This window comes from Micromesistius poutassou (genome assembly GCF_964030765.1).
Source record: "Micromesistius poutassou genome assembly, chromosome: 17".
NCBI classification, from domain to species: Eukaryota; Metazoa; Chordata; class Actinopteri; order Gadiformes; family Gadidae; genus Micromesistius; species Micromesistius poutassou.
The window spans coordinates 4,137,424-4,161,607 of record NC_140287.1 but is presented as its reverse complement, the minus strand read 5'-3'; the positions used below and the strand labels follow the sequence as shown (position 1 = coordinate 4,161,607).

Here is a 24,184-nt window from a genome sequence, read left to right as displayed (position 1 = left end):
AGTGGAATCACTGTATTATCCACCGGGAGGCTCTCGCAAGCAAAAGGATGAGCCCTGAGTTAAGTTCCGTTATGGATGACGCAGTTAAGGTGATTAATTACATTCAGTCCAGGCCTATGAATCACCGATTGTTTCAGAGTCTTTGTCAAGAGAGCAGGGCAGAGCACGATCAGCTGCTGCTTCACACGGACGTTCGCTGGTTGTCTCGCGGCAAAACCCTACGGAGGCTTTTCGAACTTCGCGCCGAGGTATCTGCTTTCTTGAAAGAGCACTTAAACCCTCTTGCGGTTGTTTTTGAGAACGCAGGCTGGGTTGCACGCCTTGCATATCTTGCAGATGTCTTCTCCAAGCTGAATGACCTCAACCTGTCACTTCAAGGCAAGGACTCACACATACTTAACATGTATGACAAAGTGAATGGATTCATACATAAAGTCACCTTGTGGGAGAACAAATGTGACAATGGAGATGTGAGCTGTTTTCCACTTGTTGATGCCCATCTTGCCACCACTGATGCTGAAAAAAATCCTATAGTCAAAATAATGAGAACACATCTCTCCAAATTCAAAACTGACTTCAACCAGTACTTCCATGACATCGAAGAAAAGTCAGAGCAACTGGAATGGGTGAGGAACCCCTTCAGAGGGACTGAGAGCAGCAGCAGCCTTCCTGCCAGACTGCAGGAAAACCTGGTGGATTTGTCTGTTGATCGTGTGCAGAAGATGGCACATGCTGAAAAGTCACTGACTAAGTTTTGGTGTGAAGTTGAAAAGGAATATCCAGAGCTGGGGAAATGTGCATTGAATGAACTTTTGCCTTTTGGATCAACTTACATGTGTGAAGTGACCTTCTCAGCCCTGACTCACATCAAAACCAAGCAGAGAAACAGACTGAATGTGGAGAGCAGCTTGGTGGCGGCTGTTGCCACACTGCCCCCAGAACTGTCAAAGCTAATGAAAGACAAGCAAGCGCAAGTGTCTCATTAAAAGGTCCTGTGACTAAATAAAAGGTATGTTTTTTCACTCACAATAATTGTATTATTTAAATGAGCAGTTGGATTAGATATAAAGACAAAGGGTTAAATATAAGTACACATTAAGGCGAATAATCACACACGAGAGAGGGGGTACTATTCACATGGACACCAGCTCAAGGGGTACACTGGTCAAAAAAGGTTGGGAACCACTGGCCTAATACATAGGATGGAAAATGCAGTATGCAAAAAACCCCATGGTGTTGTACTACATCTGGTCGCATCTCGCAGTTTGCAAGCCAGCGTGCTTTAGGCTGTTCTGCTCACAATCCTCTGCTCCGCAACAGAAGATACGTCAAGTGGCCTGAGCCCGTAGAAGTCAATGGGTGGCACTACAGGTGTGCTTATCAGTGAAATCACCTGTAGTCACAATTGTATGTATACTGTGTGCAACAGTATGTGCTTTGTAAGGGTAGCTGCAGTACGTACTACAAGTAAAAGAAGAGGTATGCGATTTGGAACGCAGCTTTAGATTTAGTGCTTAGCGACGACACTTTGAAGTAGCACAATCGGAGCAAACAGTCCAAATTAGAGAAGCGACTACAAAAATGTGTCGCTACACCGCTAGATAAAGATTCAAATTAACCGAATTCTTTGAAGAAACAGGATTCTTTGAAGTAGGGCTGCAACTAACATTATTTTAATTTTAATTGATTAATCAAATATTTTTTCGATGAATCTGATAAAAAAAAAGAAACATTTGTAATTGCCGCATCTTTATTCAAAATCGATTAGTCGAATATTTTTCCGATGAATCGGATAAAAAAAGGAAACATTTGTAATTGCCGCATCTTTATTCAAAAACTGAACATTACTTCAAACTCACAGTGCAGACTGAAGTGTAAAAGCAACAGGTTATTGCTCTAACGTCCCTGAGCTATTAAAAGTAATATTCAATTATAAAAAAAATCTTAAAACATAAGTATGATATACATTAATGTATATCTACAAAAATGAAAAGGCTCCTTTCTTTTATAAATTGCACAAAATTTGGTTTTCAGTTGTTTAAAAGTGTAAAGTAAATAAAGTAACACACACACACACAATTAACCAGCTAACGCTTACGTTACGCTTACATGCTTGTAAAGCTGGATAACGAATAAATTAAAACACCAAACGAGAAACAGGAGATAGGCTACTAGGTAGATTTATAGTCCTGCGTAAAGTGCTGTACGTCACACAATGTCACATTTCCCGGTTTGACTTTGCACCTTATTTACTTGTACATTGTTTACTTTCCACATTAAGGACCAATAAAACACCAAATAAGATTTGCTTTGAAAGCTTTAGAAGTTTATTTAACACTATTTACATGGTTAGTAGTTAGCATATAAGAATTTCATTGCGTATCCGACATACCGACGGAGAACTGCAAATGCTCGAGGGGTCTCCGTAGTTACAGATCGGATTACGGATACGGAGTATTATAAAACGGGTGGCTTAAATCAAGCGATCTGATTGGTTCCCAAGTGAGGTATAATGAGCGTATACACACAGCTATGACGCCCATTCAGTTTACGGAGTTCTGTATCACTCCGCGCCTAACTTGAACTGTTGTTTTATTTATATATAAAAGCAATAGCATAGTTCACTGAAGCCTAAAAATATGTTGATTGATTGACTTAACCCTGCTGTCGAGCCCCCTTCCTCGTCACGGATGACATCACCGTGGTGCTTCCGTGCCACGCCATTTCGCTTTTGCAAAGATTGCAACTAACACACTTTTTAGCTTTATGCATTGTAAATTGCTCCCGCACTTTGGAAGATTTTGGTCGAACCGTTTCCTCCACCTCTGCCATGTTTCATGTCCAAAATACAAGCAGTGGTCGCTCACACTATAGCCCGCGGAAGGCTCGCTGTGGGCGCGCATGAAGCATGGACCTGTCGGCGTCGGCTTCTGTAAACAGTTCTGCGCCTGAGTGATGTATTAATAATCGTGCGACTCAACAAATCGATGACTAAATTCATTGCCAACGCTTTTAGTAATCGATTTTTATCGATTCGTTGTTGCAGCCCTACTTTGAAGCAAATTTAAATTCGCAATGTGTAACATTTCAACAAGCTTGAAGCTTAAAATATCCTGGACGTAAATGTAGTAAATATTGATGAAAAGTTACTTCAATAATGTTATCATTAAAATCACATCCTATAACTGATATTCTACAAATAAAGAAATGCTCTCCAGCTCGACACTCCCAGGCCCCTACCACCACACCGCCCGGCCAGCTGCACTATGCTGGTTCACGTCACACGGCTGCACAGCAAGGAAGCAAGACAGAAGGAGTGGACAGAACATGGTTATTGAGGTTTTGTTTATTTTGAAAGTCTTCCGACTACTCACCGGGAGGCACTCAAAGTTACAGATTGCGACTTTAAATGTAGTATTTCAGTATTGATGATAATCATGAACCATCATATCAATCTGTATTCCTCTTGTTTTATATCATCCTGCGCAAATCTTTCCTACCGATTCCGTTGATACCTGTTCATTTTAAACTATTTAATTGATTCTAAATTTGATCATGTCTTTCATCATGTTTTCCAGAAACATTTGAACTCTTTGACCTCTTGCTATCTCTTCCCCAATAGCGAGAGAGAGTGTGAGCAAAATAAGCTAGGGCCTCACCCACTGTTTTATTCTTTATCCTTATCTTGCTTTATCTAATTTTTTTTCACTCTAGGTATGCAATCTATTTAATGCTATATTTCTTTCCATTGGTTCCTCCACCTGGTAGAGGTGCAGACCCTCACACCTCTACCAGGTGGAGGAACCAATGGGAAGAAATATAGCTGGTGTTGACTACTGATGTGTGTTTAGAGAGTAATGGCTGGAGGGAGCAGAATGCATCACTACCAGGAGAGGAGAGAGGGTTTAAATACAGACAAGGGGATCTGAGTCGGCATCATGCAGGGAGGTGGATTCAAATGCATCTACGAAGAGACATTTTGACCCAGTGTCATTGATAGAAAACCCCCTCCCATCTCTAACATCACACGCACACACAAACACGTCACGGATTAACTGTGTGTACACATGCATGCACGCAAACACGGCACGCTATTTGTAAAACCATCCCTATGTATGACTTACATAATACACAGCATTCATTTAGATAAGATGCAGTACTTAAGTCCTACACACACACACACACACGCGCAGCAAAAAGCATCATGTCTGTCATTTTCATTCATCCGACTTATCCTCACTCACATCTCTTCTGTTTTGCCACCACACAGCTTTTATCTGACCAGCATCTATGACCACTCCATATTTGAAGCTTTCAGCAAAGTGGTGCAGAAGCTTATCCCACAGCTGCCCACACTGGAGAACCTACTCAACATCTTCATATCTGTAAGTATGATATCTATATATATATATATATATATTAATAAACCCCTCCGCTGGAATAGGGAGATTTGAGGTTTTATCGAAGCAGTTTTATTCAAAAGGGATAATAGTGAGTGTAGATGTGGCGGCCGTGATGGGGATGTACTGCAGGGTGGCCAGGAGGTGGCAGTGATGTGCAAGAGTTGCAGGGTCAGACTAACCAGGCATTGTTGCACGTCCATGGTCACGTTCCTCACTCTCCCTGTAACATTAATTATGGGTCTGCTCCTTTATTGCACCAGCGTGCGGGCAGGAGACTAACCTAGTGAGGCTAAAGCCGTTTCTCAATACCAAGTACGCGGACTACGTTCTCGTGGATTTGGAAGTACGTACTTGGCAAGTCCGGACTTTCAAGTACAGACTTCCGAGAACGCGAGTACGCACCTGCAATTGGAACAGCAGCGGACTCGATGATGCATTCTGGGATATTTAACGGTCCCAAGTCCACACGAGTCACCTCCGATGCGTCCTCGGTAGAACGGCCTCATCGAGAACGCATCGAGAACACTTCCGGGTTTTACGACAGTACTCCCGTTCTCGCGTACTTGGAATTGGAACAGTGCTTGGGCTACCACTGATGACGTTTACCGAGAACGCAAGTATACGAGAACACACGAGAACGCGAATTGAGAAACGGCTTAAGTCTCCCCCGTGCCCTGGTCGGTAAAAGAAGCAGACCCATCATTAGTGTTATGAGTGACACCTGTGTTTGTCTTACGATGACACCGGTGTGAAAAGGGGCTGACCTTTGTTCAGTGGTAATTCAATAGCGGATTAAGTAAGAAATAATTTGAGCAATCCATTTCACAAAGCCATCATCAAGTAAGAAAGGAAAGGGGCACGTGCTTAGCTTTCAAGATTATTGGATTGATGTGCCTGGATTGAAGAATACAACTTACAAAGTTTTCCAAAATGGTATGCTGTGTGTTCATTGTTCTGGTCATTTAGTTCCTGAAAGTTCTTTTTCCATAGTTTCTATTCTAATAAATGCAGGAAATGTCCAAAATTATTAAATAGTTGCTCAATCCCTTATTTAGATTATAAAGGAAATGTAAATAAGGGATACTACAAGACATACTACAACTGTAATTATTTGTCACATTGTTATTCAAGTGGTTTTCTATGAAGATTTGCATAACAGTAAAACAAGTTCAATTAAATATTCATAACAGTACTGTTCAAGCTGTATTTTCGTTACGTAATTCACACAAAAACATGTGTTGCTGTCATGCACTCTTTTTTGTTGAAAAATAAACATAATTTGGCATGGTTATATTTTAGGGAATTCTGTGAAAGCGACTGGTACAACGAGGAAAACTCTAAGGAACAGTAATTAAACAATATAACTGTTCTAGTAATAGTAGCCCTGAATGAAGTGACAGGTTTTCCCAAATCACAGATTTCACTTGTCAACAGGCACATATATAACCGAAAAACTATGGGTGAAAAGCAGACAACTTGCTTATCTTGCTAAACTCACTGTGCTTGTCACAGTCAGACAGATAGCACACATAACTGTGGCTAGGCATTCATAATAGGGGCGTAATCGTTAGGTGACGCATGGCCGTATCCCATGATGTTAATTATGGCCACTGGCATGCCTGCAGACCCACAATTAAGCTAATGAGCTACAACTGTTTCCGTTCCTACTGTTACACCTCTGCGACAAATGTTTATACAAGAGGTCCACCCAGGACAACATAATGACCTATAGTTCGTCGTTGTGTTCACCTGGGACAATTATAATTGTATTCTAATAAGGGGGGCATCAGCAGGCCAAACCCCACGAATACACATGCACATTTCATGCACATTTCAAACTAGGAAGGCTTGTTTTAGTTATTCCCCATCCCCCTTCGGATGGTCACCATGGGCCTGAAAAGTCTTTGCTTGGGGCTGTGTTTGGTGGTCAGAATTCTGGCATCGAGAAGGCCTTCCTGTTTGACGTAGTCAGCAAGATCTACATCGCCACAGACAGCTCCCCCGTAGACATGCAGACCTACGAGCTGTGCTGCGACATGATCGACGTGGTCATCGACATCTCCTGCATCTATGGGTGAGTGTGTGTGTGTGTGTGTGTGTGTGTGTGTGTGTGTGTGTGTGTGTGTGTGTGTGTGTGTTTTATTTGTCGGTGGTCAACATTTTGTTTCTGGACCCCACTCGTCTGGAGCGCAGTGTGATCTTTCTTTAGTGTGAATTTGTCTGCAGCATGGGGAGGTCTAGAGCTGCACGCTGGAGCAGCTGTCAACACTGACTTGCAGCTTTGTTCCCCAATGTTAATTTGCCCTAGGGGCGTTACAGTGGGGGGTCGGCGTGCATTCCACTCAACACTTTCAAATCCATGAAACTTTGTGCATCCCGACAACCTATTTACGTGTTAATGTTCCCCCTTGCAACTTTATTTTTGGAAACGATATAGGCCTTTTTCGGCGTAATGGCATAATTGGACACATTGAAGTATGAAAGACAAGGAGCTGTCAGATCACAAGCAAAGCCCCAAACTGTTGCCTGTCACCCGTGTTCAGCGCTGGTCTGACAGCCGTGAATGCACATTCATTAGATCATGAATGGGGAATGAGAGATCAAATCCTAATTGTCTTTGAACACACATCCATGTCTTGAGGACATTGTTTAAGATCTGCTCTACAAGGTGCATCACTCCCCCTGTCAACTCTTCACTTAGTCATTTAGCTATTATGCATAGTGACTTACAGTGATCTTTTCTGCCATATACAATGATGTCAGGGATGAGCAGGTTAGGCATCTTGATCAATGGCACCCAGGGGGTTCGAAACCAAAACCTGTTGGGTCAAACGCCCCTAACCACTATCCTGACGATCCTGCTTCCCTTAATTATGAAAACAATGTAATGTAATGGAACTTCACGTATGTATATATTTCTCACACACACACTTGCTAAAGTGGTTGTGATAGCAAACTCAATCCGGCTCAAAGGACTATTGTAAGATTAGCCTATGCTAATCAGGGGAGCGGACAGGTACAGGTAAACAGGGTCACTCAGTTGGCATTGAGGGAGCCTGCTACACTTGTAGGAGGATGTTTCGAAAATTACACTTTAAATGTGGACAACACGACTTGGGTACACACAGACCAAAATATTCATATTCTTGCTTCCGTGTGTGTGTGTGTGTGTGTGTGTGTGTGTGTGTGTGTGTGTGTGTGTGTGTGTGTGTGTGTGTGTGTGTGTGTGTGTGTGTGTGTGTGTGTGTGTGTGTGTGTGTGTGCCTCCCCCCCTCCCTGTGGGTATCCCACATGTTGTGCTCTGATTGGCTGATATTGTGTAGTTGTGTTTGTTTATGTCCTTTTACAAGGTCATTTTGAAAGGAACTTTTTTCTCTTCTCCAAATATTGATATTTATCGTATGTATTCCATTTTATTATTAGTTACATGTTCAACCTAGATTGTACCAGGTGCCGCCTTTGCCCTTAAGAATTCTGCCTTTGAAGGAGAACACTGCTGTTATTTTAGGATTTCATTTTTGTGTTTTTGTTCACATTCCCTTTGAAGTATCGCATTTTGTTTTTTCTATCTTTCTATTCCCTGTGAAGTGCACGGCGCATAGATGCTTACCAGTACCTTAATGCCGCTTTTCCACCGCCAGTACCAACTCGACTCGACTCGACTCGCCTCGACTCAACTCGGTTTGGTTGCGTTTCCATCTAAAAAAGTACCTCTTCAATGTGGGCGGGTCGTAGAAAAGAACCTCTCCACCATGGGCGGGTCGTCATTAGGTTTTAATCACGGGAGACGCGATTCCCGGGAAATCTGAATCTGATCAAGACTATTTCCTGATTCCCGGGAAAGGTTATGATGGGAAATAAAATAAAATAAAAAGCGCAATGACTGCGCGTCTATTGTTGTCATACGGTAACGTTGATAGAGGCGAAACTCGAGCCCTAGGAAAGGAACGACACTGAAACGAAACAGCGAAACGCTGATCCTCCGGAGCCGGTCCGTGGACTCCAGCCACGCCGGACACACACATCCACGCCCGACACACATAACGACGCGCAGCCTAACTCTAGCCCCGGGAAAGGAGCGACACACACGGCGAAACGCTGATCAGTGTCCCCCTCGGGAGCGGGTTCGTGGACTCCAACCACGCCGGACACAACTTAACTTTGAGTGATTATTCCCATTTACAGCCGCTGGCCAATCAGTTACCAGCAGCCTGTTTACGTCACACAAAAGTACCTACTCCTCTCGCTTGGAACCTCGACGGAGGTAGTACTAAAAAAAGTACCCGGTACTAGGTACCAGGTACTTTTTTTGCCAATGGAAACGCAAAAAAGGCGTGGCGAGTCGAGTCGAGTCGAGCTGGTACTGGCGGTGGAAAAGCGGCATAAGTGAGGTAGACTCCAGTGATTGGCCCAGGAGCACCTTAAAGGGGTAGTTCGGAATTTTGGACATCGGACCTCATTTCCAAGTGAGCCAGTGTGTTATTTATCATTGGAGACCGTTTTCAACATGTTTCATTCAGTCCTTCTAGTTGTAGAAATCGCTGGTGCTAGGTTAGCGCAAGTCGAGGGGAACTGCTAGCCTGCCAATAAAAACAGTTTTACCCACTCCACAGTACACCCGAGGCAAACCAATTATAACGCCTGACTATCGATGTAAATGTCTGTGTTGATAGAATAATGTTCGAAATAAAACTATCCTTGTATCGCAATGATCGCATTACATTTTGAGGGACTACTTTCTCAGCAGCCGCGGAATTTCACTTTGCTCTGGTGTAGCAGCCAATTCATTACAGCAGAATGTAAACAGAGAAGCGCACTCCAGGTAATATCAGTCTGCCTCTGCCATAGCCTGCTTCCAACTACAGGGATTATAAACTAAATGCAATGCAAGGGTAGTTTTATTTCTAACATTATTCTATCAACACAGACATTTACATTGATAGTCTGGCATTATAATTGGTTTGCCTCGGGTGTACTGTGGAGTGGGTAAAACTGTTTTTATTGGCAGGCTAGCAGTTCCCCTTGACTTGCGCTAACCTAGCACCAGCGATTTCTGCAACTAGAAGGACTGAATTAATCATGTTGAAAACGGTCTCCAATGATAAATAACACACTGGCTCACTTGGAAATGAGGTCCGATGTCCAAAATTCCGAACTACCCCTTTAAGCTAACCAGGCCGACCTGGGCCTCCAGTCCACAGAGTTCACCACCTGTATGTCGTCTATCGTTTCCCGTCAAAATCAGTCGAGAAAGATGAGTAAAGGCCAATCCTGTTTTGCCGTAGCATCTCTTTTACATGCAGACGTGCTTTGGCTGATGTTCCACATAAATGTTGGGATCAAATAAAATAAATAAATAGTAAACATATAAGGGCCACAGTAGCTCAGGAGGTATACCGGATTGACTGGTATCCGGAATGTTGCTAGTTCGATCCCCGGCTCCTCCCAGCAGTGTCGAGGTGTCCCTGAGCGAGACGCCTCACCCTGACTGCTCCTGACAAGCTGGCTGTCGCCTTGCGTGGTTGACTCCGCCGTCGGTGTGTGAATGTGTGAAAGCTTCAGCAAAATCCCCTAAATGTAAATGTAAACATATGAGGACGACAGTATGTAGAGTGGGTGTTGGCTGTTGAACCACTTGTAAGGGATAGTGTATACAAGCCTCTCATTATGGGGGAAAAATAACCCCCACAGGGCGATGCAGAACCCTGATGCATTCTCACGCTTATTACACGGCTGTAGAAATCAATAATTTACCACAAGTGTTGTGTGTCCGACAACACAGAGTCTATGATCAGAACTGGGTCTAAATAACAGACCACAGAATGCCATAATTAACCATTAATCAGAATTGAGTATTTATCAAAGCCATGTAGTAATATATAAGCATAACCATGACATCAATTGGGAGTGTTCTGCACTGAAGGTGGAGTCTGCCTTGCCCTACTGAAATTAAAATGCCTTTAACTACAGATTACCTTATGATCCTATCTTCCATTTATAGTGGAACCGACCATAATGACTATTTATTTTCTTATATATATATCTATAGATCTATAGATATATATTACTAATAAAATGTGCCGTGTTGATCAACAGAGGGCACATGCTGTATAATCATGGCTATGGCTAAGGAAATTGATCACTGTCATCAATACAAAACACCAGAGAAAAGGGATTGGAGATTAGGCTGCAACTTCCCCCCCGCCTCCTCGGTGGGGATGGATTGGTTGGTGGGGGGTTGGGGCGTGTATTTATGAGACTCCTTTCTTCTGGAACATGAGCAGAATGATGAGAGCTCGAAGATGCGTACCGAATGCGTGAGTTTTGGGTAAATGTAAGTCTTGAGTAAACTTGCACTGATCCACAATCTTCCACCCCCCCACACATACACACACGCACACAGACAATGTTCTCAGTCCAAGCTCACCCAAGCTGAGGATGTAATTGGGTTCCTAATCTGCCCTCTAGGTCCAGTTGGCTGGGTCAGTAGACATCCCCCATACTGCGTGACCTCTGCCAATGCCCAGAAGACGAAAACCTTCACCCAATTAAAAGGCAGCATTGTTTTTAGTTTTTTTGTTCGCTTTTTGTCTGGACAATGTGCAGAACGAGATTGTGCGGCAACTTTTGTGAGATGGATGTGTTAAGATGTGCAGCCTGTGTGTGTGACAAATGAGAAGAAAAAAAGTGCCCATATGCACTTATTTGAAAAGTGCTGGGAAAAAGTTGAAAGTGAAGGTAGCCCATTAAAGTAAACCTCTTGAATTCCTGTGTAGCGTGAGTGCTACGAGTCCCAGCCTTGTAGCGCGTGCTGCTCAACACGATGTGTTCCATAGGAAGCCTTACAGCAATCTCATTGTCTTCAACAACTTCTGTCTTCTTTATTCGTCCTTTATTATTCTTTTGCTGAAGGGACTGCCAGTGAGTGTATTAAATCATGATTAAAAAAAAAAGAAATGCATGCACACACCCACGCACCCACGGATATGGTAACAGTGGAATGGTGTATGGCTCACTCCCCTTGCTGTCTGTGATGAGAGATATCCTGTTGCCTGGACGACAACAAAAAAGTGGAATAGACTAAAAGGGAAGATGGATGAATAAATGAAACACGTCAGTTTCTTTTTTTTTTGCTCTTGTATCTAAAGGAGAGGAAAAAATTAATGAAATTGAATGTTATGTCAGATTGGTGTATTGAGATCGGCCTGAATGGAGTGCAGTGTTTGATCTGAGGAGTGTATTAGGCCAAGAGTGAAGAGTTTGAGAGCATATACGTGTTTCATTCAGTGGATCGGCCAGTAGGAAATAAAGGGACAGGATCCAAATGCAGACGAAACTCTGGGAATGTGACAAAAAGGCTTTAATAAAGAAAACTACATCTCAGTTCCCTGAACTGGCATAGAAAAGACTAACAAACTTGATAACAACAATGACAAAAGGACATGACAAATATAACAAACCCAACAAGGGAATGACGGAAGTGAACTGGTTAATATGGGGAGAGAGACTATAGCAAATGTCCATGCTATACTCCACCTAGGGGACTTTTTTTGGGCTCCTCCAGACCAAGGACACAGGGTGGTGTTGTCAAAAATCAGGTTTATTGCAACGGTTTGATACTGAACATGGCAAGGGTGCTCCACTGCCATCCAGGAGATGTCACCAGCATAGACATAATTAAGAGTAGACGCCGCATTGACCACTACTGCCTACTGGCGCTGACAAGCCGTGGGGCCGCCATCTTGGACCAGTCGACCGCTCTACTCAGTGTAATCTGTTTGGCAGGTGCAATGAACTGTCAGCACTTTTAATTAATCATACCTCACTGAAGACCAAACTGATTTTCACACAGGTTTTTTTGCTGCAAAGGTCATACATGTAGCCATGATACAGGACACATGGTTCAGCTTGTTTTAATATTCATAGTGGGCTTAACAGTAATATAATATTCTGATATATGATATAAATCAAAACTGGGAACATAATCCCCGAAAAGGGGGAAAAACTGAGACATTTCCAGTTTGACTAACAATCTGATTGAAAAAAGTGTCTTCGAAAACAAAACGGGGACAGGTAGTTTTTTCTGTATTGAGCCAGGGACAGGCAACCAAAACGGGGACGTCTGGGGCCTCATGTACAAAGCTTGCTTACGCACAAAAAAGCTGCGTAAGCAACTTCTCACGCAAACGTTCGGATGTACAAAGACTGACTTGACGTGAGAAAGTGCGGTTCTCCACGCAAACTAAATGCCTGGCTTACGCACATTTCTGCTGCATTTTGTCAGTTGGCGGCACATAGAGGCAATGCAGCGCAACAACATTAAGCCTACGCGATCACGAGTCATGAAGTAATATTGCAATATGAGGCGAGTTCAAAGTGGATTTGAACGTCGGAATGCGTGATCTTAAATGCGCTTCAATCATGCGTTATTGTTGTCGAGACGCATAATGTGACAACAGTGTCACATTATGCGTCTCGACAACAATAACTTGTCAGGCTAAACTTAAACAGACCCATAAAACTAAATTGTCAATATTGGAATTAAAAGGAAGCCCCAGCAATATTATTTTCAGTGATGGCTTGTTTATTAAACGTTACATATTTTCCGGACCACGCATGACATATTCTCTCTCTTCACACATTTGTTGTGAAATTCTTGACTGCAATATTATTATGTGATGTTGAGTGGAGTAAGCACAAGCCATTGTTAGTTAAAATCAATCCATCAATGAACCAGTCGGCTAATTAAGAATTATGTAGCCCTACATATTATTGACACATTGGGTGTATGGATACAACCTATCGTCAGCATGCATCCAAATAAATGAGAATATAAAAGCATGCGCAAAATGTGCCGATAGGTTGACAATGGCAGTGTTGGCCTTGTTAGAAGATGGTCGCATTCAAAATTAACGGGTGTTCCGCGACTATTATGATTTTTTTGTCAAAAAAGAGCCGATCCCAAATCACAGCTGCCACCCTTTGCTCAAATAGGGCGAGCTCCCAGACTCCGCCCCGCTGCGCTCTGACCCACGCTTCTCCGGTGGGTAGAGACCTTTCTTTTTACGTCCACCTTGATGTCCGACCACTTTTTTTTAATGTCAGCCACAGTTCGGCTTTCCGCCCCAACCTCATTGACGCCAGTTTTTTGCTTTTGGTGCTGATTTTGGTGCTTTTGGTGCTTTTGGTGCTGAAGAGAGCCAAACAAGATTTTATTTCTGGCCTCTACCTCTGAAATCAGCACCTCCACCTCGCATTCACTAAAGTTATTTTTTCTTCCTTTCTCCTTTCTCCTAACGAGCGCACTACTGCAGGCCTATTTATACGAATTAGCATATTAAATGAGGGAGGAGACTGGGTGGAGAGACGGGCTCGTGCATGTGCGCTCGATTTCACGTTAATTGGGATGTACAAAGAGAATCTGCGTGAAATCGTGCTTACGCAAGGATTGATACATCCGGATTTATTTGTGCGCAGCAGCTTTCCAGATTTTGGCGTCCGCAAAGTTTTAGTCAGAAATCCACGCAAGTCTTTGTACATGAGGCCCCTGGTCACCCTATGATATGTGATGTAGGCTATGATGAGGTATTTTGCAAATCACACTATAAATATGATAGAGAAGCAGAAACAGGGGCAGATTCAGCTATTTAATAAGTTTAAACAATATATATATATATATACAAAAGTTTTTGTATGAGCTAAAACCCCTGAAAGAGGACTGTTTTGCATCTTCTTGCAGCTTCTTTCTTGTGCTCCCTTTCTGCAGTTCAAGAGAGGCGAATTTGGTAATGTGGTGCTGGTGCAGCCTTAACCTGAAACACAGACACAACCAATGACAACAAGTCTGGTTGTCGATGCCAAACTGTGTCTCCTCCTGAAAAGTAATCCCCCGGGCCCTATTTGCGATGGTCCGCCAATTTGAGCAGGAATATGCCGCACAGTGTTCTGGCATCTTCATGTCTTCTGCTGCTACGCAACTAGGAGTATGACTGGTCCAAGATGGTGGCCGCATTTCTTGCGTCCAGCAGCCAATGCGGCGTCTACTCTTTATAATGTCTATGTTCCCCAGTGCGTGTGGGGACGGCTGGTTTAACCTGGGGACACTGATTACGCAATGTGCAACAGGTGTGCAGCCTCCCCCCCCAGAGTCCAATCAGACTCGGCCAGGTGAGGCGGCCTCAACCAGCTGGCATCCACACACACTCCCACAGATCAGGGCATGAGGTGCAGGTTGGGTGATTGACAGGAACGCTCCGATTAGGGGAATGAAGTGATTGCAAACGGGAGCGGCGGGATCTGGGAAGCGAGGGGAAAAGTCTAAGGGCATCTGGTGGACAGGTGGAGAATGGAAACTAAATAACATAGTCAGAATATGACAGTTTGGAGTTTTTCTCTTAACCCTTTTGGAGGGAGTAGCAAGTCTCTGCTGTACTACTTATATTTGCAGCAGTTATACTAAATGGCAGTTGATCAAATATTAGATTGCAGCTTTGGCTGAACAACCTCCACTGACAAAACATCATAATAACCTCACTGTAAGAGAGAGAACAGTATTTATGTCCTGCTTTGACGCTCCCCCTGTCTGGCTGCCGCCAAGCCATGCCCTATGTCTGTAGCCGCCTCAAGGCCACGCCCCTATCTGTAGCCCATGCCAAGCCACGCCCCCCTGTCTGTAGAGCCCATGTCAGGCCACGGCCCCTATCTGTAGCCCATGCCAAGCAACGCCCCCCTGTCTTTAGCCCATGCCAGGCCACACCCCTGAACACCACAGTAAATAAATACATGCCATGAGCAATATCGTACTATCATGCTGAGTGCAATGGAACACATTTTCATAGCCAAAAAATGCTAATGCTAACGTTTTTAGGATTTTGAACTGACTGACTATTGATGCCAGGGGTCTTTTTAGAGTCTCAAGATCTCAATTGGATTTAATTAGGCTTCTTCTTTTTTTTGTGTCCTGGATTTAAAAAGAAATATGAAATATGACAAACTGAAAAGATGGTGATACTTTATGCCAGATATTTGAAGAGGGATGAATATGAAGGAAAGGTAGAATCAAAAGAACGTATTCAAGTATTTAACATCCTTTGAAAGTCAACCTTGCTGCCCAGTGGATATCATCGGAAGAGATTCAGAAACTATTCAACAATTATTTTTCTTAGTTCAAATTTTTGAATTTCATGATAATGCATCTATCAACGTGTTAAAGCTGTTCCCCAAAGTGGTTGTCAAGGGAATATTCAACCAACCACTTGCCTACTGTAGAACTCATACGTGTGTTGATAGTCATTGGTAAGTGGAACAGGTGCGGGGCTCCAAAGCAAAGACGTCATAGTGCTTGACATAAACAAGCCTTCTTTCAGGAATGAACCCCTCATTCATATTCTACATCCGTGTGGACCTTGGATGAATATGCTTTGCAGCTGGAAAAAAATCTCTCTCTGAATCTCTCTGAAATTCTCTGTACTCCAAATCAAGATCAGTTTGAATAGAGATTGTTTTTATTTAGATCTTATTCAGTTTGTTATGTGTCTTTCTGTCCTGAAGGCTGTGTTCAGTTTGCGCCAGAGCGTTAACCTTAGGGCAGCTTCCCTCCTATCACCACATCACCCTCTTCTACCTACAGTTTACAATGCAGTATGCTCTTGCATGGAGATGATGGAAATAATTAGTCATTTCACAATACACACCTCTTGACTCCAATATGTTTTGGGCTGTCGCATAGATTAGTGTCGTGGTCATTTTAAAGGGTGCATGTGTGTGTGTGTGTGTGTGTGTGTGTGTGTGCTACTGACTGACTGACTGACACCCTGGAGTGTGTTGCCCAACTGGTCTTTACTAAGCCTGGTCCCAACTGCGAAGTCGGTCTTTGTTAAGACCAGTCTTTAGAGTGGACTTTAAGTCGGTTGCATTAATCAAACCAGCGCCTAGTCTTCACTACGCCCGGTCTCGGTGATGCACATTCACGTGAATGTCCACACACTATGGCTATTGCTTAGCAGTGTGCATTGCTAGGATACACTGTTCACAATCTCACACTGTCTTGCTAATTTGTAGCTGATTATTATTATTATTATTATTATTATTAATTGACAGCAACATAATGGAGGATCAGGGGAAGAGAAAGTGCAACGGAATGGACATTGGGATCCAAAATGTGTAGAGCTATGCTTAAAAACAAAATGCAATTAGAAGCTCTAACGCGGGTCATGCCGTTATGTCCGGTCACAGCTCTTCAATAAGTTAAAATAGTTCCCTCCAACAGAATTGAAACGCCTCAGACAGCTCTTCTTTGTTCTATATTTCCAGTGGATCACTTCTGTCTCTAGAACTCTCTCCCATCTGTATCCCCTGATCGTAAATATGATGGATGACATGCGCCATTGTGTGGCTGTATTGTTACTAGAGGAACGGCCCAGATTTAGTCTTTATGCCTACTCCCTTAGGACTCACACCCGGTCTCACTGAGAAGAAAGTTTTAGCATAGACGGTGCAGCCGGCGTCACTATTAGGTCGGACTTGGAGCGCCAAGTTACGACAGACTTAGCTTAAGACCAGGCGTAAGCCCTGTTGGGGCGACAGGCCGTTGGGTTCCACTTCAGTCTAAACTAGGTCACTCAACATATTAAGTGAGTAAATATTCAAGCCCCACACTCAGCCTTTAAGGAACTTATAGATGAGTGCAATTTCAAACCAGCCTCGCTGCCAAATAGTATTGGCAGTGCATACCTGAATGTCTGCCATTAGTATACATTTTTTGTTCAGCCCAGGCGGCAGCTCTATGCTGCTCTATAGAGCTGTGCCAACTTGAAACACCTTGACTCAATCTTCATCACTCGTTTAATTAGATTTGCAAACATATAGATCTCCTTGGCCCCTTTGGTTCAGAGGCATCTGATGCTACACCTGTGTGGCGCTGCCTTTGTTTGAATTCCGATGTGTTTGTTTGTGTGTGCAAACGGTCCACCCTCCATAGCCCGATGAGAAGGTTGTGTATGTGTGTGTGTGTGTGTGTGTGTGTGTGTGTGTGTACCATATTGGCTGAGATTGCTGAACAGAGGGCTGCAATCTATATCATGCCAAAACAGCTGGGATAGCAACATTAATTAGAGGCTTGAGTATGAAGTTTTGTGTTCCATGCTTAATTGGTTAAAGAGCTATTATAGTGTGAGTGGCGTGGTATGAAAAGCGCTGGGCTCGAACGCCTCTCTGTCACCAAACAAAACAAAGTAAAAAGTTACACGAATAGGACATTTCTGATAATTACATTAGCATGGATTACATTGCATTAGCATTACATTAACCGCATAACATGCAGTTAATTTAGAAGCATTTATAAAATGTATGCAAAAATTTTAGGATTTAAACAAAATGAATTTTAGGATATAGAATATAAAGATATATATATATATGACTGATGATATCAGACTTTGGATCTGGATTTATGGTAATTCCAAATGATTAAATACTAAATTCTCCCAAAGGATATTTTAAAACAAAGGATGAATGTTAATCAAGATGAGGGAAGTTTGGCATGGAATAAAGATGCTCCTTTTTGTGCTGTGGGTTTTTCAGAGTAGACAAGCACTGGAACAAACCACCAGAATGAGTAAGAAGGGAACAAAGGCACCTGGTCTTTGGCCAACAATGGAAACCCTCCCTGTTCCCACCGACGCACCTAGCCCTCTCTCTTTCTTTCCCTCTCTCTCTCTCTCTTCCCCCCCCCCTTTCTCTGTCTGATCTTTTCTCTGTATCCCTCTCGACCCCCTCCTCCCCGTCTCCTTCATTTTTCATCATGGCCTGTCATTTACCTTTCTTTCAGGGCTTTACTCTCTCACCTCTTACATGCGTCCCTTTGCTCTATTTCCCGCTCTCTATAATCAGCCCTCCTCTTTCTTGCTCGTGGTCCCTTTACCGCTGCGGTTCTGGTGGACGTGAAACCACAAGTTTTTCTGTGCACAAGGACGGCCCGTCCTACTTTTTTGTTATCCTTCCTGTTTCCCTTGTACCAATATTTATCGAACGCCACCTCCTCCTTCTTCCACGCCCCAAACTTGTCTCCTTGCTCCTCCTCCCCCTCCTCCTCTTCCTCCTCCTCCTTCTCCTTTTCCTGAGCTTCTGATCCTACATGATGCCAGTTACTCAGGAGGTAGAACAAATGTGGTTAAGGAACCAAAAGGTTTCTGGTTCGATCCCCGGCAGCTCAACCCCAAACGGTTCCAGACATGCTGGCCGTTTTATGCACGGTTGACACCGCCGTCAGTGGGTGAATGGATGAAAGTGAGGAACTCTGTGTAAAAGCGCTTTGAGCAGGCTCAGGTAAGAAAAGTGCTAGAAAAATGCAGTCCATTTACCATTTAAAGCACTCTCTCCCTCTAGCCTGGCCGAGGAGGATCCAGCTGTCGGCTCGCCTTACGACAAAGACTCTATGGCCATCATCCGTCTGAATAACACCACTGTGGTGTACCTGAAGGAGGTCACCAAGTTCCTGGCCATGGTCTGCTTCCTGCGAGAGGAGAGCTTCGAGAGGAAAGGTCAGAACACACATTGTGTGCAGTGCCCTGTTTCCCCCTCTGCGGCGTCTGTCCCTCTCTGTGTCCGTCTCTAGCCTGGTAGTCTTATGTGTGTCTGGATGGCCCCTCTGTTTTCATCTCAATCCCGCCACCGTTTGTTTGGATGTCCCTTCTTTGTGTTGTCTCCATCCTTGAAGTCTTGTGTTTATCTGGGTGGCCTCTCTGTATTCGTCTCCATCCTGGTATTCTTGTCTCTGCAGTGGATGTCCTCTCTGTGTTCGGCCTCATAGTGGTGTTATTTTCATATATAATTATTGAATGTGATAGGCAATAATTATAGCTAATTGACACACCATCACGCTATTCACCACATCAACAGTGTGGTGTGGTGTATACGTTATTTTATATTTCAAAGGGATTAAACACAACCGCAGCTGCAGATTTGTTGGGACAACAACCTGCGGCAGTATGCGGAATTAATGGTCAACTAATTATATATCATGACAAGCCTTACAATGATGTCATGATCCAATCAAACCCAGAAAGAATAACATTCATACTCACTGGTAAGTGCTTATGACCTATTTTACTGGCAAATAGGTCATATTACAAAAGTACAATGTGCTCTAAAAGCCTGTGATTTAATTGAGACAGACAAGTACTGATATACAACACCCAGCCCTGGATCGCAGCAATTAAAGTAATCCCTAAAGTAAAGTAATCCATAGAAGAGCATGTTGACATGTCGGTCACATTTCAGCTCAACGACAAAAATGACAACTAGATGAATCAAAGAAAGTTCTGTTAATATTACTTTGACGACACCTTTGGCAATCAGCGGTAAAACCATCACATAGTTTGTAACACTCATACCACTGCAAATGCAAGGGCTTTGTTCCGTGTTCTGTAAGCTCAATAGCCATTGTGTTACCTCATTGGGCGATAGAAAGTGCCTTAAAAGACATTCATAAATTGGAAATTCTTCAAGGCTGCCACTTTAGTGTCAGTAGCTATTTGTTATGAGGAAAATCAGAGGCCATCGTTCAAGTCTTTAATTGTAGGCAAAACAGGATTAGTTAGGGTTCAAGAAGATTATTTTTACAAAATTATTCAATCATTCAATCATTCAAAAGGTGCATTCAATCTGTGTTTTTAAAGCAGCAAGTCAATTTTGGGACTATAACTTATAAATACATAACCTGATGGTTTAAACCACACATTTGTTGAGAGCCAATGTAATACCTGTAATTTCATGACTTTGATGTTGTTATTGAGTGATATGCGATATGACTTTGATCTGTCTTGTATCCCTATCATTATTTTCTATTGAAAGGATTAAGCTCTTTGTTGAAACTTGAAGTATACATAGTACATACATTTGATTGCTTTTAAGTCATTATCATAGATAATACAAGACAGCATCCATTGGAACAGTCAAGTCAAGGGTGTCGATTTGTCTACTACGGAGCATCTGCATTTGTTTTGGAACCAGTAGCCAAAACAATCCATATTTTGAACATTGAGGGCAGGACTTCAATGGCTGAAACTCATTAGAATTATGGTATGCAGAAACCAGAGAAACCAGCTAGAGTAAGCCAGAATATTGAGGTATCCTACCGAAAAGATCCCACCCCTCCCGTTGGGCGTACTCCAAACCTGCTCCCCCAAAATGCGTGACTAGCTTGCTAACTTTAGCAATAGGTCTGCTTAGCCTTGTGGAAAACTCGGTTCATGCGTAATGGGTGAATTCATGCGCAATGCCTGCACAGGCAGAATGTGCGCAGGTAGTGTGTTTGTCAAATAGGAAATAAGAAATATGAAGGAAAAGAAAAAAGTGCCTCTATATTAATTTCCCTACCCTTGCTTTAATATTTGGTCCTTAATATCTTTTTTATGACATTTCACTGTCAACCAGGACCTTGCAAAATACATAGCATGGGAATGAACAAGCTCCTAAGAGTGTGTGTGTGTGTGTGTGTGTGTGTGTGTGTGTGTGTGTGTGTGTGTGTGTGTGTGTGTGTGTGTGTGTGTGTGTGTGTGTGTGTGTAACTGCAGTGTCAGGAAGGTATTGTGTGCACACAGGGGTTTGTGTACTTTGTCAACCCTGCTGCTGCCAAAGGAAGCAGCTCTGCAGAGCTGCAAAGCAGAATTATTTTAATGTCTCCTCATCATGTGGTGGGTGTTAATCAGGGGCAGAGTGGCCGTCGGGACGATCTGGAGTTTTCCCGGTCGGCCGGTTAGCCACCGAGTTCAGGTGGACCAGCCCACGTCTTGCTGCCGCAAGACGTGTGTAAGCCGGGCCTATGCGTTATACATCATTATTCTACTTCAGCGCTCGTCCGCGACCTGGGCTGGGCTGGGCCGGTCAGAATTCTCCCGGTGGCTTTTAGTGCCCCACTCCGCCCCTGGTGTTAATTAACAGTCTATACAGCATCATGTTATGCTTACCTTGTCTTTGTTAAATGTGAATCCACTCCTGCATTTACTCAGACCTGCATGTTCTATCGGCGGGTGTCAGGTACAGGAGACTGGTAACTGATAACCAAGCAGAGCAACCGTCTCTGGTAAGGGCTGCCCCTGAGGTGTGATGGTAGTAATTGGTAAGTAAATCAGTTTATATATTTATATGTTATTCAGCAACAAGTATTTCCTCTTGGAGACCCAGTGCTCCAACACCATGGCAAACCACCGTGGATCCTACTCTGCTTTTCTGGCATACTGAGTAGCTTACAGAGCTGCCGACAGGAACCTGTAAGAGAAGGAAAGTGGGTCAAAATAAATCTCCCCTCATTTCCCCCTCCCCCCCTTCCTCCCTCTGCCCAAAGTTGTGTTGAGTCCTCCTCCGCTGTCTCCTTCTGAAAGTCTCATGGCAGTGATGGTCGACACATCAACAGTGTCTACTGTCAAGTGGCCATTGCGTGTTCACTCCGAAACGCCCTGCAATATGATCCGCCATTCATTTCCTAGGGGGGCCGGCGTCGATATTGATTGAGGCATTTGCTGCCCTGAGCACTCAGAGGAGCCGCTTTGACCTCCGCAGACACTGACCCTTCAAAGCGTTTCCAGACACATTGCACCTTTTGTGTGGAAGCAACAGAGTGTGAATCTGTCAGAGAGAGGAAAACCTAAGGGCAGGCCTCAGGGAACACGGTGCATCGGCCTGTGTGTTTCTTTCACACTCAATCAACCGACAGCCTCGATTCATCTTGAAGAGGTTCTCTGTTCCTTAAGGAGTCTATTGTATCCTCAGAGTTTGTGACGGTGCTGTAAGTCAAGAACATGTTTATTCATGTTTTAGCACAATTCCCGCCTCTTCCTTATTTTCTTTTTCTTACTGGAATGTAGAGCTGTGTTCCTTCATCACCCACATCCGTCAATGTCCTCCAAACGTTTAATTTTTCACCAAGTTTTTATGCATTGCTTGTGTAAGAACTTTCAAGTGTACGGGTGGAGAATGGCCCACATTTGACGGATCAAAATAAAAAATTCATTGAAAATTCATTTTATATATTTTTTTGATATTTGACTCGCTTCTCCTGCATGGGCTATTTGTGGCAATTAAATCTCTCACAAATGTATGACATTTACATTAAGTAATCTAGCAGATGTTTTCATCAAAGGGGACTAACAATTTAGGCTGAGGAGAATCAACAGCAGGTATCCACAAATAAAGCAATAGATATTGAATTGAAGGGACAGAGCAGTCTAGCGCTTTGTAACATGTTTGATGGAATATTGTCCATCAAACATGTAACATAATCCAGTTACACTTTACATCGGTGTCCTGTGACAGTGCATTTAATCACATAAGCAAGATGTAATGGGCACTATAACCTCATGTAACAGCATGTATTTAATAGGTTATAACGTGATGGAACAGGTTAGGGGTTGTGGTTAAGAATAGGCGAAAAAGCTATTTATTTCCTTAGCGTTATTAAATATTAGAGTGAGAGAGATATCTGTGGTAGTATCTCACCAAAATACCCAAATGCAATCGCTGTTGCACTATTGGTACTTTTTGAATCCAGCTCTACTAATCTAATCAACACGAAGAGCTGGAGGTGACACAAGGCACACTCAAGAAGCAATATAACGTCTACTTTACGTTTAATCCCCACGGTGAACAGAGGCCTCGTGTCATGCTCTTGCTTTCCCCTTTTAGAGCGCGTTGGGAGATGCTGGGAACAGATTTTAAACGGTTCACTCTCAGTGTTGGTAGCACATAACAGTGGAGATAAGCACTTGAACAGATGACAATTCAGACCGCCTGGTTGGGATCAGACAAGTCATGGGATTTAAATAAATAAAATCCTGTTTTCCATAGTTATCTCAGTTGTGTGTGTGTGTGTGTGTGTGTGTGTGGTATGCATTTATTTTTTATTTTACGTTTATTTGACAGGGACAATGCACAATATATAATTGGGCCAGATTATAGCCACAAGGCTAATTTACATCTGTTGTCCCTGGACAGGAGTTGATGTTATAAATCAAATTAAAAGACAACATGTAATGAGTTGGGACAATGACCCAAACACACATCACAGTGATACAGAGTAATAAAATTGAGTAATGAACAAAAAAACAAAAAAACAAAAAAACAAAAAACATGAAATAAGATGAAAATAAACACAGAGACAAGAATCAATGACTAGAAATGTTCACAACGTTGGTTTGCTTTCAACCATTTCTTAAGGCCTAATTTAAAGTGTTTTTATTGTGGTGATGTAAATAACAGAATCTTCCTGTCTGCACCGTACTGCAGTGCTGTGGTGATCTCGTTCTGCTTCATCCTTTGTGTGTCCGAACTACCTCCATATCAGAGAGAGGCTTGAGTGGCTGGGTCGGGGTACAGCAGGGGGTCCAGCAGGGGGTCCATCCACTCACCCAACCATTTAGCCTCAGCGTTGGACAGGGTAGAGTTAGTTGGTTATGGTTCACAGCCGCTCCTCGCACGCTGAGGTTGAAACAATTTAACATAGACTTCTGACGAATAAGTCCCGCCTCCGAGGCTCCCGGTTCCCTCGGTCAAATGTCTATTGGAAATAACATGGTGTTTTTAAATGATCGTACATAACAAACTCTGTAGGTGGCGAAGAAGTAAAAGCTGCGTCAAGTTTTGAAATACACACTTTTTCCATCTAGTTCCCACTGAAGTTTTGGATTGTCGGTGCCGTTAAAGTAGTTATAACTATTAACTATTATGAATAAGCATTATGCTAACGCGGATCTACGCAGACTTCACGACTCTCCCAAGTGTGTAGTTCA

General features: G+C 43.1%; 1 protein-coding gene across 4 annotated transcripts in view; it reads left to right on the top strand.

The window, feature by feature from the left end:
* rragd (ras-related GTP binding D) overlaps positions 1 to 24,184 on the top strand; it is a 55,629-nt gene that overhangs the window by 11,416 nt on the left and 20,029 nt on the right. For all 4 annotated transcript variants that reach the window (XM_084482263.1, XM_084482262.1, XM_084482261.1 and 1 more), the window contains exons 4-6: positions 4,271 to 4,385; positions 6,335 to 6,477; positions 18,786 to 18,940. In XM_084482263.1, coding sequence (XP_084338389.1) covers positions 4,271 to 4,385; positions 6,335 to 6,477; positions 18,786 to 18,940 — 413 coding nt within the window. The remainder of the gene's footprint in view (positions 1 to 4,270; positions 4,386 to 6,334; positions 6,478 to 18,785; positions 18,941 to 24,184) is intronic.